This window comes from Haliotis rubra, unplaced genomic scaffold (assembly GCF_003918875.1).
Source record: "Haliotis rubra isolate DU_JTF1 unplaced genomic scaffold, ASM391887v1 Scf186, whole genome shotgun sequence".
NCBI classification, from domain to species: Eukaryota; Metazoa; Mollusca; class Gastropoda; order Lepetellida; family Haliotidae; genus Haliotis; species Haliotis rubra.
Genome location: NW_025765847.1, coordinates 701,398 through 719,282, shown reverse-complemented (window position 1 = coordinate 719,282; position 17,885 = coordinate 701,398). Strand labels below are relative to the sequence as shown.

Genomic DNA, 17,885 nt, shown 5'->3' with positions numbered 1-17,885 from the left:
AGTTAATGAATTTATAACAGGTATAATTAGTGGTAACACACTTAGATTACCGACAAAGGTTCCCATTTGGCATTTCTTGTGTCTGGAGTAAATATTCAACATTATAAACATCGATCAAAGGATTAACCGATAACACGCTGATTGATTAATTACTTTTATCTTACACAGCGGATTTGTCAAAAGGTAGTGTTTATGTATGTAGATTTACTAATCTATACTGAATACACTCTGCCGTGTCGGTGTCTGCGTAAAAACAACGTCCTTCTTTCAAAGGATTAACCGGCAATACATTGATTGATTGCCCATTATTGGCTAACTAAATTACTGTTTTTAATGAAAGGCGGACATTATGCAATTAGTTGCCAGGTGTGCTATCTTGGGTGACCAATGAGACTATACACCAATACCTGAAAAGATTTATCACTTTTTCGTATATTAAACTGTTAAAAGACACATCATTTGGAACAGTTTTGTGGATATTGATGGATACATTCCTCAAACAAGGTAATGGCCTGATATTGTTCCTATAACTTTAATCTGTTTTAATTTTAATATTTGCATTTTGTTTTTATTCATTTGTCGTAGCATTCAACAGAATCATTGTTTTCGCCGTGAAGTGTAATGAGACAGACAACATACACTAGGGTGTGTGTGCGAATTATGATTCACACTGGCAAACTATAAAATGTCTAGATATTACAGTTCTGTTATAAATTCACTATAAGTATCAGCAGATCGTCTGCTTTTTATTTAGTTTCAAAATGCATACAAGTATGATAATAAACTAATTAGGATTATAAGACCAAATATAAAGGCGCACATTGACTAGTATCTACATACTGGTGAGTGGACATTAACCATGTGAATGTAGCAAGACATTTATCGAGCAGTATTTGAGACTTCGACCCCCACCTCGCTTCCGTGGAAGAAATGCGTTATGTTATAAGTTGTGTCATGCAAAATCCTTTTGGTTATGATTCCAATACATATTTAACTACGAGTAGAAAGTAGTTTTGATTTTCTAGCAGTGAAAACAAACTATAATCTCATTAATTCTAACAGACTTTCACGATTTTCAAAAATGGCGGCGCCCTGTCGGGAACATCCGCCAGTCTGTGGATAAATGCTATTTAGGTTTGTTTTCACCGAGTTACAAAATCAAAACTACTTTCTACTATTAGTAAAATATGTATTTTATTGATGGCCAATAGGATTTTGCATGACATAGCGTATAACATAACAATTTCTCTCCTGGCAGCGAGGTGGGTGTCAATATAATACTACTTACAATATTATTGTTACTTCGACCACAACCTCACTTCGAGGAAGAAATCGTTATGTTACAAGTTGTGTTATGGAAAATCTTTATGGTCATCAATCATATACATATTTTACTATAACTAGTAAGTAGTTTTGATTCTTTAACTTCCGTGAAGCGATCTGAACACAAGTAAGATATCGTTTCAGGCTTCCACAGCGCTAAACCGCTCACAAACATAACCCATTTAGCACGAACTGCGGGGTCCTGTGGAAATCTGTGCATGGTGACACCATCACCCGACCCCTAGGAGCAATTGGCGACAAAGCAACGATTCGGCGTGTAAAATTATTCATGTCGAGAAATCATCAAAATGATGGCGTGCTACACACTTTCTATACAACTAACTGAAAATCGTTCCTCATATGACGTCACTGCAGTGCTCTGGCGACAGAGTTACGTAACCTGTCTGTGGTTTCGTTGGCGGGCGAGAGGGAAGCAGGCGACTTTTTGGCCACTTTTAATCGCTGGGTATTAATTAACCACAAGTTTTTAAAGAATAAATTTGGTGTTCCGCATAAGACTAACCACAAATCTTTCATATGTAATGGTTAAAAGAGTAACAAAAAACAAAGTTTAGTGGTTCTTTAATATACAACAGTCAATAAGCTACTTCCTCCATCAAGTACCGGGTAATACCAGTCTTTGTTTGCCATCCTTGATGAGGAACCGTATGACACAAAAGGTCATACCCATTTAAATACATAATATCAACCATCACAGTATTGGTTATATCACAGATTTCCACCTCATATCACAGATCTGTGCGATATGGTCGGAGGGGAAGACCACACTGGGAAGTGCTCCATGCTGCGTCACCTCATTGTGGTCAGGCATAGGGATCACCTGCATCACCTCCAGATGTACCGTGTCAGTGAAGATGTAGTCCAGGAGTCCGTGGAAGCCCATTGTGTAGTTGGTGTACTCGGGGTAACCACATGCACTTATCATCTTGAAGTCATGTGACAGCTCACAACCAATCCGTTCCTCCTCGCCACCTGGGAAACAGCAAGGTTTTAACATCAGCTCTTAAAAGTGAGTGAGTTAAGTTTTACGCCCCACTCAGCAATATTCCAGCTTTATGGCGGCAGTCGGTAAATAATCAAGTCTGGACCAGACAATCCAGAGATTAACAGCATGAGCATCGATCTGCGCAATTGGGAACCGATGACATGTCTCAACCAAGTCAGCGAGCCTGACCACCCGATCCCGTTAGTCGCCTCTTATGACAAGCATGGGTTATCAGCTCTTAACAAACATTGTAAACTAATAGACATCCATGAGAGAATTAAAGCAGAAAATATAAGACATACAAGCAGCAAACAAAAACTATAAAAAAAAATTGTGAACAAAGCAAATAACGTGCATCGTTGTGAGAAGCGTCATGGAATGAAGGCCAGTGATGAACACATGGCACACCTAACCATGCATATCAATCACAGCCTCTCTGTTTCACACATGCTAACAGTAAGCTGAAAACAAAACCCTTACATTTTAAGATAGATAACACATTTTACTTGTATCAAGTGTTACATGAAGTATTAACTCCACTCCCCAACCATCACCATCCCACTCACCGGAGGCCCAGTCATCAAAATCCTCTGGGATACGACCTGTGGTGACCAGCACATTCACAGCTCTCTTCACAGAGCTGTTGAAGTCCCCGCAAAACACGACAGACATCTTTTTACCCTGCAACACAAGAGATGTATACCAAGTTATCAATGGATAATTTACGGTAAGTTGGGTTTAACCCAGCTTAGAGCAGTAGTCAAATGACGGCATGTTACGAGGGTAGTTTGATGTAGGGGGGGAACAGTGGTGTAGGTGGAACCACTGAGCATGGCATGGAGCTGTCAAACCTAGAGACTTGATCAGGTCGGACCAGGATTCAGACATAGGTTACTGACGCGCAAAAAGTATGCAACTCTGTACAACAATTACAGTACCTCTCACCAAATGAACATTTGGCCCAATTGCCACTGATTGTAAGGAAGTGTGTAATCATATCACATCCATTTTATTTACATGGAACACTACAACAAAAACATGATGTTCTCCTCAACAGCTTCTCATCCATTTCTGGAAGATTTAGAAAAGTACTAATTGTACTAATATTTTTGAATCTTAACCTTGGGGCCAAACATTTCAATGAATACTACTTGACTAATTGTTATAACCACAACAAGAATAACTTTCAATAATGTTTGGACTGTGTCCATACACACAGGACTGTGAAGAAACTTCCCCAGTAATGTCTGTTGTGTGTCTATGTCCAGTATTGAGTAAGTCAGTCCTATGTACATTAGCTGAATAGGTTTAGTTAATAATAAACAGCAACAACTAGCAGTATACCTTTCTTACAGGGAATGAGAGTTACCTCCCCACCAGGGGGCAGTGTCTATGTATCTGCCATTACTTCAGTTAGTTTCCTCGACCTGGTTACATCCATTGAGTGTCACCTGTGGGGTGAAGGTTCAGCTAGACAACCATTGCTATCCCACGTAAAAACCAGGCATACTTGTCTCGTGTACTGACCTCCGATAGATATGGCTGACAGAGTTGCTGTAAGAACCTCATGCTCAGACCGATCTGCAGTGCTCGGATGTTGTCCGCCCTTGGGTGGAAGTACAGGTGAGTGTTGGCAACACACAGAAAGTTGTCAGGATTGTGGGTAGACTGGAGCAAGGTCACCTGAAGGATTGTGGTCCTCTCCATCATCTTATCTCTCAAAGCCGTCTTCTGACTCACTTTATCCCACAGATCTGCATTTGCAGGTTCCCCCAAGAACTCCGACAGCATTATGCCATGCTCACCCACCAAGCTGAAAGTAGGAAACTAACACTGATCTCACATAGCTCAATTTCATCTTGTTTCCATTAATTAGGTTGCATTTTTTTCTATCTGGTCTGTGTAGCAGAGTGCAGAGTCATCCCAGTGATGACAGTCTTTGTCAAATGGACAACACATCTGACCTTTGATCAGGGGGATCATGGGGCTGTGCATGTTCAGTGAGCAAGATCTGCTAAAAATAGCCCTCAGTACAGTTCTATGTGGTTCTAAACCTGCCTTCTGTTGAAAGGGAAGGGGGTGGGAGTATGTAGGAGGCTGTGCATTCATCCCACAGATCACATCCTTACCATGTAAGATTTGGACGACGCATCCAACCTCTTTGAAAGAGTGTTTTGAATTCCACACTACAAATTTATGGGTTAATTTAGATCTACATTGTCTAAGGCCTATTTTTCATATATTCTGCCTTCAACTATTTTGTCTAATACCTAATATTTGCCTATATCTAAAGTTCTACTTGTTCAGTGTGCCCAAGTTAGTGACACACATGCCATGACTTGTGCATTCATTGCTAAGCTTGCCACTGTTTCACTTTGTACAGTATTGTTTTTGTGATTTCTTCTGTTGCCACATTGGAACATGTCCACTTTCATGTCTTCATATGAAAAAAAGCCCAATAACTGAACAGTGCATGATAACTGATGTCACATTTTGTTATTTATTTCCCAATTTAGAGTAACATGAAAACAGTTCATGCTCTGAAGTTCCAATTTTCTAATTACCAGCATACTAGGACCATGTTGACGTGTGTCAAATATTTATTTGATGATAACTGCTGCCAGAAATTGTTATTATTCTCCAAGCTATTTTCCAAAACAAAAGTTTAATCCTTTACCAATGTCCCCACGCCAAGGCTTCATATAACTGAGAATAATACACAGGCCACAGTTTGAGCTTCCAGACATGTTTGAGTTTTCACCTGAACTTGGACTTTCTGTAGAAGGTAGCAGATCCTTCAGTAACCTTGGTTCCTTTCCTCTTCATCCATCCAGCAAAGCCCGAGTTGTCAAGGAAGGGGAGCAGGTCATGTTGAAACACCTTCATGTCACACTCTTGTAGACATATAATGTCTGCGTTGTAGCCTGGAAGATACACTCATTGTCAGTATCATAACACTAACATATTTCTTACTTGTAGCATTTGAACCGTAACATATGTTTTACTTGAATTATTTGAATATAAGTGAAGATTGCGTAATAAAATAGAAGACCATTGTGCTCTGAGACAGAACAGGAAAACAGCATCAACACTATCCCCCCCGGCCCCCACCCCCCAACACAGGGAACATTAGAATTAGGTACTACATTGTACTAATGAATAATAAAGACACATAAGCCATAAGAAAAAACACAAGTGTCATAGGTATAAGGGTCGCTTTATGTCATCAAAAATTTATTTCAATGTGAAATAAGAAAAAATATATTCATGGCATCAATTTGTTAACTCCGTCTTGAGTAACTTCATGTATTTTCAGTAGTTTCTCAGAATACTTGTACCCCATTCAGACGCTATTCTGAAAACTTATCTCCATTTCGTGCAGATTACGCCAAGTGGAAAGCATGGAGCATTGAAAACTGTGGAAATTAATTTAAGACACCAATTTTCAAACTGATTATAGATTGTGACCAGTAACATCACTGTACGAAATTTGAGTTCTCCAAAGAGTTTTTGAGACAATTTGTTCCAACTGAGAAACATATGGATGGATGGACCCCTGCAGATAACAGGCATAACAATTGGTGTGAGTGAGGTATCCATGTTAAACTGCTGCATGGTATCTCAGTGTCCCAGCACTATAAACCCGGCATAAGCATGAGACTAGATACAACACACTTGATATGGATGTGCAACTTCTTTATTATATACACATGCCATTTCTGGGCTAATACTTGCCCCTTCTTCTTTTCACCTGAAGAAGGGGCAAGTATTAGCCCAGAAACGGCGTGTGTAAATAATAAAGAAGTTTCACACCCATATCAAGTATGTTGTATTACCCTACCAACTTCTAAATCCCTATCAAACATGAGACTAGATGTTTGCATCACATATACATGATATATGCACACAGAAGCAGAAGCATGGATCCTCCATGATAACCTCGTCATAACATTGGTTTACCAGTCTCAGTAGATGAGTGCAAGTATACATCATATAAGGAATAGTGACAGTCAACATGGTCAACCTGCAATTTCCTTGAGAAGTAGTTGCCTTCTGTAGTCAATGGCCAGAGCATAAGGAGGACAATAGGGAAACAACTGCTGGCGGGAGAAGTCGGAGTCTGCATACAAGTCTGCCAGGATATTGTATGTCACAACACGAAAGCTGGAAAAGAAGAAGCATGACTACAACTACCAACTTGTCCTTAAGCTCATGTTCATCATCATTAACCACAGTTGTAAAGCCAATGGTAGGAAAGCACATATACATGCATCTCTCATCTTGATTACAATTACAGTCCGTTTGAGTCAGAAACGGACCGATGAATAGCAAATTTTATCATTGTACAAAATTGCCACATAAATATAAAAAAAGTTCTTTAAGAAACTATCATTAAAATTTTGACACAGTTCACTATTTGTTACGAGGGAGGAGTGCAGAGAAAGGGACAGCCAGGTGTTAGAGAAGCACGTGCACAAGTGCCCACCAAGTTATTGATTCATTGCTGTGCCGTCTCCATCCTTTCTCGCACACCTGGCTGTCCCTTTCTCTGCCCTCCTCCCTCATAACAAATAGTGAACTGTGTCAAAATTTTAATGATAGTTTCTTAAAGAACTTTTTTGGTGGAGTCCGGAAGATTTTCAAATATAAGAAAGCTGTTGGGTATTAGTAAATGATAAACATGTGTACTATTTATATTTATGTGGCAATTTTGTACAATGATAAAATTTGCAATTCATCGGTCCGTTTCTGACTCAAACGGACTGTACATATGATACTGCATGAAGAGTGAGTGAGTGAGCATGGTTTTACACTGCTTTTAGCAATATTCCAGCAATATCATGATGGGAGACACCAGAAATAGACTTCACATATTGTACCCATGTGGGGAATCGAACCTGGGTCTTCAGCATGATGAGTGAATGCTTTAACCACTGGGCTACCCCATGCCCCACTACATGAAGAAACTTAGAAAATAATATAATTCTAGTTATAATGTAGCTATAGCAGCCATAAAAGTTCCGAATTCGGTGCTGGGATTTGAACCACAGACCTGTTCCAAATCAGATAACCTTGTCCACATAACCAAGAAGGTTGTCCCTGCCAGCAAACTGACAAGGTAAGGATATCATCTGTGAGACGACTGCTACATAGTTGAGAACAGTTATATGATGTCTGATATAATTGTCTTATATTGTGTATAATTATACACAATATTTACATATGTCTCACCTGCCAGTCTCAGTTTCTTGCTGCGTATACAACTGTCGGTTTTCAAATGGACACGGTCCCGGACCTGCACTTACTTCACACTCTGAAATACTTTCACATTTTAAACCTATCCGATCACCTTCCCTTGGAATGCATTCAACTTTTAAATGAAATCCAATATCACCTATTGTTGGAGTGTATGTAATTCCATCAGAAACTTTACATATATCATATTGCTCCTGTCCTTCGGTATGATTGTTTTCTTTAGCCGCACTCGCCCCTCCGCTGTCACGTAATTTCGTCCTATACCAGTTGAACGAACATTCATTTAAATTAACAAACTCCGCATCACATTTAGGAAACAGAGGAAATCCAGCCATTAAATTCGAAGGCAAAGATATAGAACGTATAGTTGGGGAATTAACATCTACAGTTAACCGGGTGCCACATATGTCGAGTTCTGCCCCTTGAATCCACGCATCTCTGTTGAATGTACTACCATCCACTTTGTTGCCTTCAACGAACAAGTTTACTGCAATGTCAGTCTCCTGATCCGGAACCGTCTCGGGTTCTTTTGATTTGGGTTTCTTTTTCTTCTTTTTCGATAAGGAATTCAATATGTTATGCTGGAGTCTCCCGAGGGCTCTTGTAATTTCTTCATTTTGACGACGTTTCAGATTGTACGTCCTGTAGTTTTCACTGTTGTGGCCATAGCGGAGACGAATTTCCATGTCCTCGTCTCCTGGCACGCATCGCACATACACAGCCGCCATCCTCTGAGTCGAGATGTGACATGTGCGACACCCAGGTAATAACACGCGAGGTAACTTAGAAAATAACGCAAACATATGCAATTTCCGGAAGTTACAACCCTAACAGGAAATTTAATATTTTGTACCTTTGGCAGAGAAGATTCATTTGAGCATACATTTAGTATCTTTCTTAGCCTTACTGATATATTGATAACAGTCGCATTATCTCTGTAAGTACTGGAATTCCAAACCTATATGATGTATAAATTATTTTGAAGAATTAATCTGTTTGTTGCTTTTACTAATATTAAAGCAATACAACATCCGTTATCATGCATATCGCAACGAAGTCTCCCTGATGATGAAAATATAGGATCAAAACCGCTGAGCCACAAAACCGCTAGGACCGTGAAAGGCAAAACGGCACCGGTTTCGAACCGTCACAATACCATATAATTATGACAAAATTTGTAAAATGTTGTTGCTGGATACACCGACGAAACAATGCCTAGCAACCTCCTTTCAGAGATCAATAGTCCCATAGGGTCATTTAAAAAAGGATTACATTTTTCAAGATTAGTTAACTAAATGTAGCATCTTATAGCGTCATTTTATACTAAGTGCAAGTTTGTTAAAATAATTTATTTTCACCTAATTCTGTTTTCGGTTTCAAAATGCAAACACACACATATGGAGCTATTGATCCTGCAACGAGCGGTTTTGTTCACAGAATTCTTGGATCCATAGGTGCATGCACGCTCACAAACGTTCCAACAGGGATAATCTACAGCTTCTATATATTCTCCCTGGTTCCAGGTAGTTTGACGTTGTTTGGTTGGTGTTCTCTATTTCAGTGACGTATGGTGTTAGAGTCGTGTCAATATGGGGGGCTTTTATTGTCCAGGAAGGCTGTAACCCTTAAAGTGTTTTTCTTCTCTGGTGGCTGAATGTTAGCATCATTTTGACTTCGGTGGAGGAGATCACCAACGAATATTTCAGAGAGGGAGTTTTCGGAGCTAGAGCTTCTACTAGGGGATATTTGTCTTGCCATAGTCTTTCCACAGATGACATGGTATTGGCATGCTGACATGTCATTGAGGGCTATTGCAAGCAATGTCAAGTGGTGTATTAAAAACAGAGTGGCTTCCAACAGATGACGAGTCGTTATGTTCATCCGTGATGGCCCAATTCGTGTTTGTCGCTGCAGAAACTTTGCATATTCACAACGGAATATCTTGCAATAGTTACCGTTATGCAGAGATTCGTTGATTCTGTAGGGGTGCCTCTCACATGACTGTAAACTTGACCTTGTGACCATCAGACAAAATCTTAATGAACAATTTGTACATCACTAACATCATAAACAGGGTTGTAATAAATTTCGGTTCATCCTCTGAACACACAATCCAGTCATCATGGATGACAAAGCTGGGCCACATAGTGCACGTGTCGTTGGTGATTTCTATGGTCAATTAGTAAATCTGCCTTGGTCAGCCAGAAGTCCAGACCTCAATTCCATGGAGCATGTTTGGGACATTACGGTCACATTGGGACACCAAAGAAATTCTCCAGTACAAAGCGTTAAATTCACTGTCTGCTACAGTCAATGGTCAGGGGGTATGGTTACAGCTGGCGGAGGTAACACCAGGTATTGACATTGTGATCGGTTATTGATTGTTTGTTTGAACACATTTCATTCAGCATTGAAAGGGATTGGGCACAAGTTATTCAACTTATTAAAGCTCGCTTCCGAAAATTACATGGAAAAAATACATGTAATGGACATTGAACAGAGGCAAGATATATTACACATTAATTGAAACGCTTGCTACAGTCTATACACTGACTAAAATATTTTCATTTATAGTTAATGGCAGGCTAAGGCTGCCGTACAGAATGGTGTTAATATCTATGCTAACTCTATAGGATTTCAAAGCCTTGTATCAAATTAAACCGGCAGCCGACATATTTTGGACATGTAAAAAAAGAAATGATTGGCATCTTCCACCAGAGCACCACAAAGGCAAGCTCTACTTTCAGATAAATTGACACGAAAAAGATCAGCATTTAATGAACTACATGCATGTCTTGTTATTGATTCTAATGTGATTTCTCGAGAATTGTATGAAAGAATCTTGAAAATGACAGCTCTTGTTAACGTCATACGACCATAGTAATCAGCAGTACAAAATGAGTCATTTTAACCATTTGGTCAGTTTGTCACTGCATTTAAGAAATATGGGATGTTGCAATACTGTATTCCATGTATACTAAGCAGCAAAAGAAACGTGAGTTTGGAATTTTCCTTCGCAGAAACGGATAACTGTAAACTCGTTTAATGTTTTGATTGTATATTTTTGACAACATCTCCAACTTTACCTGAGCAAAGACATTCCTTCCCAAACTCAGAATGGAACCTAGGAAATGGTCTCAAAAACGCAACCTGATCTCGGAGATGGTACGGTGTTCTCCATGTTTTTCATGCAACTCATGCTGCACGTGCTGTTCACACGGACCAGCCCTATAAAATGCATCCCCAAACCTGGTTAAAACATTCACATTACAACGTCAGCAAGATGCTCCTTCTCACGACAGCTCAGAGGAACCAGGCGCTAGGAAGACTTGAAGCTGGCCACACTGCACACGCCGTTGCCAATCACTTCAAGGTCAATGTTCGGACCATCTACAGGCTGCAGCAACGTTTCCGGGCCACCAACACCACAAATGATCGCCCCCGTACTGGCAGACCAAGGGTGACCACAAGACGACAAGACCGCCATGTTGTGCGACAGCATGTACAGAATCCCTTCATGCAGGCATCCGAAACAGCACGCCAGACAGTGGGAACACACGGAAGACCAATCAGTACTGATACAGTACGCCGACGTCTTAACGGCGGGAACCTCCATTGCCGTAGACCTTACCGTGAACCTATCCTCATCCCTCGTCATCGGCGTGAACGTCTACAGTTTGCCCTACTACACCAAAACTGGCGATACAGGCAACGGAGAACTGTTCTGTTCACAGATGAGAGTCGGTACTGCGTATCAACTGCAGATGGCAGAATAAGAATATGGCGACGACTTGGCCAGCGTTACTCAGACCAATGTGTTATGGAAAGAGACTCATGGGGAGGTGCAAGCATCATGGTATGGGGTGGAATAGGCCTGAACCAGAGAGTGCGTCCTGTGGTGTTCCAGAACCTTGGTCCAGGGAGAGGAGGCGGCATTACAGCGGTGCGTTACATCGACCAAGCTCTCAAACCCCACGTCATACATTTCGCATGTCACCGGAACATCATTTTCCAGCATGATAACGCCCGGGCCCATACTACCAGAGCTACACGGGACTTCCTACAGCAGAACGGTGTCAACATTATGAAGTGGCCAGCCCTTAGTCCTGATTTAAACCCAGTTGAACATCTTTGGGATGAAATTCAGAGGAGACTGAATAATGTCATACCAAGGCCGAACACAGCCTATGTATTGCGCCAGGCCTTTCTCAGAGTGTGGTTCAAGGTGCCAATGGCCTTCATCAATCGATTGGTGCACTCCATGCATAGACGCTGTGCTGCAGTTATTGCCGCTCGTGGTGGTCACACTAGATACTGAAGTCAAGAGTCTGAATGGACTGCAAACGTTCACGTAATGTCTTGAAATTGTGCTGAGTTACTCATTGATGTGTCAAGATATTGTACACAAAAAATGTTTTTTATCCGCTTATTATGTCCATTTCTGTAATGATTTGATTACAGTGCCTATCTAATTTTGAATTCGTACTGATGTTCCTTTTGCTGCTGAGTATATATGTATAATCTGATTAGTGATATGTAGATGTCTTGTTGAGTGTCTCGAGGAACACCCCAACATGTGCATAAAATACCCCATTCAGGCCCGTTAGAGATTTTCTTGGAGTATTTGGGCGTTTACTATCTTGGGAACTTTTTGAAGGTTTACGCTCAACTCTCACTGCGTGTAATTTGCTCCAGACGTTTTTGTGTTTGTTTTGTTTATTGAGAGATTTGCCAAACATCTGCCATGACACCTTCCTGCAATGGCCAGTGTATTACCGTGTCCTTGCTGATATATTTCCCTTCTAGATATGTTGAGTGCTTTCTTTATCACTTTCTTAGCTTTTGCTATTTTCCTTATCAGCATGGTACCTAGCGCCCAGTTGTGTTTGTTGTAGAGCATCTTTCAATCGATTTATCAGCGGCGGCCAAAAGTGCAGCCTTGAGATTTTGGCAAATAATATATGGATTATCCGAGACAATTTCCGAGGATTTGAATGACAATCCTCACTGAATATGAGCCAATAAACATAAGTTTACAGAATTTCTGTCAGTGGTTAAATCATTCTCTCGTCAGGCTGAAGACCTCGGTTCCATTTCCCAGAAGGGACCAATGCGTGAAGCCCATTTCTGATGTCCACTGCAGTGATATGGCTGGAATATTTTGCTAAGGACGACGCTTAACTCACACGTGCTGTCTTCTATTATTAATGAGTTTCTTGAGACCGAGTACTGATCTACACATCTCTACAGCTTGAAGATTAACAACTTATCGACGACTGGCATAGTGTATTAACGTGTGTTATATGTCATAACACAACTGGTATATACCACTCTCTCTCCGCCGTGATATTAAACTCACTCACTCACACTTTTACCTTGTTTTACTCTCTCTAGCACACTCTGTGTGGCTCTTCCACTCTTTTTCGCACTCTATCAACGTGCTCCCACACTCACTCACTCTCTCCCTGCCGGTTTACAGCCGTTTTGATCATATGTTGATAGCCATTTTGAATCATGACCGTTTTGACTACAACCCATGTACACACAATAAGCATAAGTGATGGTGAAAAAAATGACAGCACTAAATTCTTAAAATTGTGGTCAGTTTTAATTACTGGATGGTTGTGCTTTTAAAAAGCATAAACATCTCACACTATTTCATCCAATCACAGCTGTCACATGTCTCTGTCTCTTCAGTTGTTTTAGTGTAGTGGAACCTTTAGTGTTACGTGCAGTGTGTGCAATATGTCTGCCGACCGTCGATATACTTTGAACGATGTTAAATGGTGTCTGCTCACCAAACATTATAGTGTCATAAGGCAACAAATGTTAATTCCATATTGAATATTTTTGCCATGTCGCAGTTTACGAATAAAGAAAATCTTCAATTTGACCATTTGTTTACTTTGTTACCAAACCATCTTTCACAGTATAGTAAGATATAAGTTATATATTAACAACAGTGATGATCCGGGTTAGAACAGTCTACTGCGACCAATGTCGTAAAAGGGCGACTAATGGGAACGGGTGGTCAGACTCGCTGTGACTTGTCATCGTATCCCAACTCCGAAGATCGATGCTCATGGTGTTGATCACTCGATTTTCTGATCCAGACTCGATTATTTACAGGTATTAGGGTAGAGATGAAACATAAGATATTAAACGTAAATACATTTCGGCATGGTTGGTATTTGTAGAAACGTTATCCTGCGTTTATCTGTGGAGATATTCAGTATATTTGGAATAACTGCTGCTTCATTACACACACAGACATTATACGAGCGTCGTTTGGGAGTTTGGATGAAAAACAATAAAAACTAGTGATCGATTTTCTGGCTTGGGTTTATAGGGTTTCTCTCTCAAGGGCTGAAGCGGTGCCTTAGAATATATGATGGATGGAGTTAGAGGCCTTCTAAGCTTGTAAAAATCAATGCATGTAAATCATATCCTGCTCTAACACTCTGATCAGCTATTTCAGGATTCAGGGCAAGTCTAAATTAGGTGGTCATGCACTCAGTATCTCTGATATCTCACAAGGGGAGTAGAATCTTAGTCAAACACCATAAATGTCAGCGAGGGACTGATGTCTCCAGAACCGTAGAAAATACAAATAATAATTTGGCAAGTCAAGACTGACTCAACGCCAGAAATTAAGCATTGGTCCAAGCTGAGGGTTGATTTGTTTTGCTATTTTGTAGATACCCGTTTTTAAGTGGAGGACTGTCGCTACCTAAAGTGAGGGATCAAGAAGAAGACAGGTTGCATCCTTCACCAATTAAAAGACATCAATTCTGAAACCACGGTTCTTCACAATAACTTGGTTGCATATTATCAGACTCTTTAAAAGGAAGAAATAGTTCTTCTGGAAACTGAAAGAATGCATGAAGGAACAGGAACCATGCACCGAGAACAGGAGATCCTGAACACACGAACTGTAACTAAGTCTGTTTGTCACATTGCACAACACAGATACTGCAAATACGTCACGTAATCGCCAGGTATTTAAGAAATAAGACTTGTTTCATTTAAAACATTGGGTTGTTGTTGTTTTGTGCTTTGTTGTTGTTGTTGTTGTAAGTTGACAGGGAACATCTGTAAAATCGTCGTAAAAGGGTAAAGACAAATATGTAAACAAACCTTGATAACGAAACAAGCGCCAAGGAGCATGTAGATTCTGAAGGACTTCCCTCCAAGAGTTGTATACTAGACTTAAAAGCGCCCCCTTATTGTCTTCAAACAGTTCACTTATAACGCCCCCAAACCGAAGCTTCATACCAGGAATCTGTGTTCAGTCGGAACTGTCGCCTCTAACCAGACACTAAACTGTCACCTGTCCTGGAACGCGGTTTCATTACCCGACAAATCCCCTGTACATCAGTTAGTGGTTATTAAAGAAAGGCTGCTGCAGCCTGTTTATGACAGCAATCGATATAGGCCCGAGGACGCCGTGTTTACCGACGTCTGTTACATAGCAGATTATGTTTAGAGAGTCACTGCCTGGCAGTTAATTTTTAAGGCACTGTCCTACTTTTTTCACATATAACCTGTTTATGTAAAACACATTGAATCGCACTTGAAGAGCTGTCCATTTTGACATGTGAGCCTTTTACTCAAGTCAGGATGCCAGGAAATAAACTTGTAACTGTAATCTTCGTGAATTTTCACGCAGTTTAATCTGCATATTTTTTTCAAGAATTGACGTGAATATTGTCAGGTTGTGAGATGTCCTGCTTATCCTGTTGCGTGGTTCTCGTGAACGACAGAGTCGCAGTGATAGTATAAAGCGGCCGTAAAATCTCCAATATTCTAATTGTTACGGTTGTTCTGACGGATGCCATTGTTCGTGATATTAGGCATACACTAGCTCTTGCACAAGTTCCAGTCTATTTATGAATGTAAGAGGTATTCGTAAAAAATCATGCATCCAATGTTTAGTGCGTCAGTTTGAGACAACTGGCATGATTTGATATTGTACATTTCACTCATATTCCAGTTATGTAACGACATGCGCACATTTCCAGCACGCTTTCTTCATCCTTAAAACACTTCATGTGCTCACGAGGAACAAGAGCAAAGTTGAACTTTTCTGTAATTGACTAATGAAACTGCCGATCATCAAACGGACTGTATTCATCTAGATAACGTGTTTGTTGTGGTTCTAGATGTTACATGGCAGTGTAGTTTAATATTCAACCACCTTGTATAGAATTCATTATTTCTTTTAAGATTCAATAGAAGTTCATAATATTGTTTTTTCCCAATAACTAGTGGTCATGAATGTATTATTATGATGGTGTGGCGTGGAGATGATTTAGGAGTCAAGTGTAATCTGGAATCTGCTAGGGCAGCACGTAATAATTTACCTAGTATTTAAAACTCTGGAAGGTTATATAAACTATACATTGTATATAACGGGACAGGCGCATGCCTCGAACCTCTCGCTTTACAACAAAACCAGCGGCTCTGTGTAAAGGTCAAAGTCGGTACCACATACTTTCAATACTGTCTGGCACTGGTGCAGTAGCTCCAGACTCGATACTAAGTCTAGTTCGTTCTATATATTCTGAACACTGCCTCTAGCTGTACGTTAACAGGCAAATGTTCCGAGCGTTCTTGAAACCGGTTGTATCGTTAGGTTCTGTACCGAAACATCAGCTGAGTGAAAGCGAAGGCCTGGGAATTAAAGGACTCATGATTTAACGACATGTTTAGCTCATCCACGAGACAGGTTGAGAAGGTTCTATAGGGAGATTAAACCCGGAAGTACCTCTACAGAATCCGTTCTTTAAGCCTTAAACATTGTAATAACAGAGGCATTGGACGTGAAACCCACGATACTTTAGATGGGCGCTTTTACTTACAGTGTTGCCCTTTGTGAACGCAGCAGTTTAAACATCATCATGCAGTACTTACACATGGTGCATGGGCTTTATGTAACAACCATCCCTTCATGTCGGAAACATACTTACAATTGTCGATTGAATTTCTGAAATCGATCGTGAAGCAAAGAATACGTGAATTGGAGACTGGGCCAATTTTAAGAACGAAATACCATTATTCTGATTCCGTGATCAATCAGTCTTCAGGTTACAAGAAAAACAAAGTAATTTAGTATCCGGTTACAGTTGCATATTTATTAATTATGATAAATACTGACCTACATACAAGGACATACACACTTCTTTTTCTCCGAGATCCCGTAATTTCTGGAAGGCGGAAGCCGACAGATCACTGACACAGATATTCATATCATAACAATGAGTGATTTTCATTGAACTGAAAATTGTTGGATACATCTATATATACGCCCACTTTACATCCCACCATCTTGGTGAGGTAATCAATCAACTATATTTAAATACATCACCGATGTATCCTAGTCAGATGACAACTGACAAACGTGTTTATTCTGGAGTGAGTTACCAAGCATTTCTATTTATACTTGGACTGCATAGGGTGGGGTGTAAATGTGTACTAACACTTGACCCTTATAACTCACTTTTCTGCTAGTATCACATAGTATATGCATAAGGTGTGTATTTTGTTTGTTGTTAACGCTGCACTAAGCAATGGTTCTCCAATATGACGTGGCCTGTGAATAATCGAGTCTGGACCAAACAATCCGGTGACTGACATCTTGTACAAGTGGGGAACGATGACATGCATGAACCAAGTAGACTAGCCACCACATTCTCTAAGTACTTTTAAAGTATGTGTTGATGAAAATCAGTTATAGCCGGGATCTCCACGGGTATTTGAGGGAAGTAGTTCAAATATAACATGAACAGGTCGGTTGGAACATGTTCATGGTAAGAAGTTACCTCGAGTAAATAAATACCCTGAAACCATTATCCATTGACAGGATCAACATTCTCCATTGTTAAAATCGTGTGTAGCATTGCCTTTATTGATCTATATACTCGTTACATAGAGCAATGCCGCGCACGTGCCGGTCACCACCACTCATATCACTCGCTTATAGAATTAACGCTGGTTCATCGTCTGACGCTGGCAAATATGCCGCAATGTTGCTATCAGGAGAGAGCAGTCGCGTCCAATATTGTAATAAAAGACAGTCCGTTGTTAATTGTTGTATCCCTTAATACCATGAAAAGACCATATTGATTTGGGAAATAGACACCACAAGTTGTTCACAGGGACGTGCACAAGCCAGGCCTATCAGTAAACGTGGGGGCTGGCTGATAATGTTATTACAAATATATTGCATTTTCATATCATATAACATATGTAATGGTATGTGCTGTTACAAAGCTTTGTTTCATGTTTCATTTTTCAGAAA

At 40.2% G+C, this 17,885-nt stretch overlaps 1 protein-coding gene across 1 annotated transcript; it reads right to left on the bottom strand.

Annotated features, from left to right (window-relative positions):
* Nucleotides 1-1,999: 1,999 nt before the first annotated feature.
* On the bottom strand, nt 2,000-8,431 carry LOC124273947 (2',5'-phosphodiesterase 12-like). The gene is made up of 6 exons (XM_046709292.1): nt 7,562-8,431; nt 6,354-6,493; nt 5,091-5,253; nt 3,857-4,142; nt 2,896-3,010; nt 2,000-2,316 (listed from the first exon to the last, which is right to left on the bottom strand). The coding sequence occupies exons 1-6, from the start codon at nt 8,386-8,388 to the stop codon at nt 2,048-2,050; spliced, it is 1,800 nt and encodes a 599-aa protein (XP_046565248.1). The 5' UTR covers nt 8,389-8,431; the 3' UTR covers nt 2,000-2,047.
* Nucleotides 8,432-17,885: the final 9,454 nt, after the last annotated feature.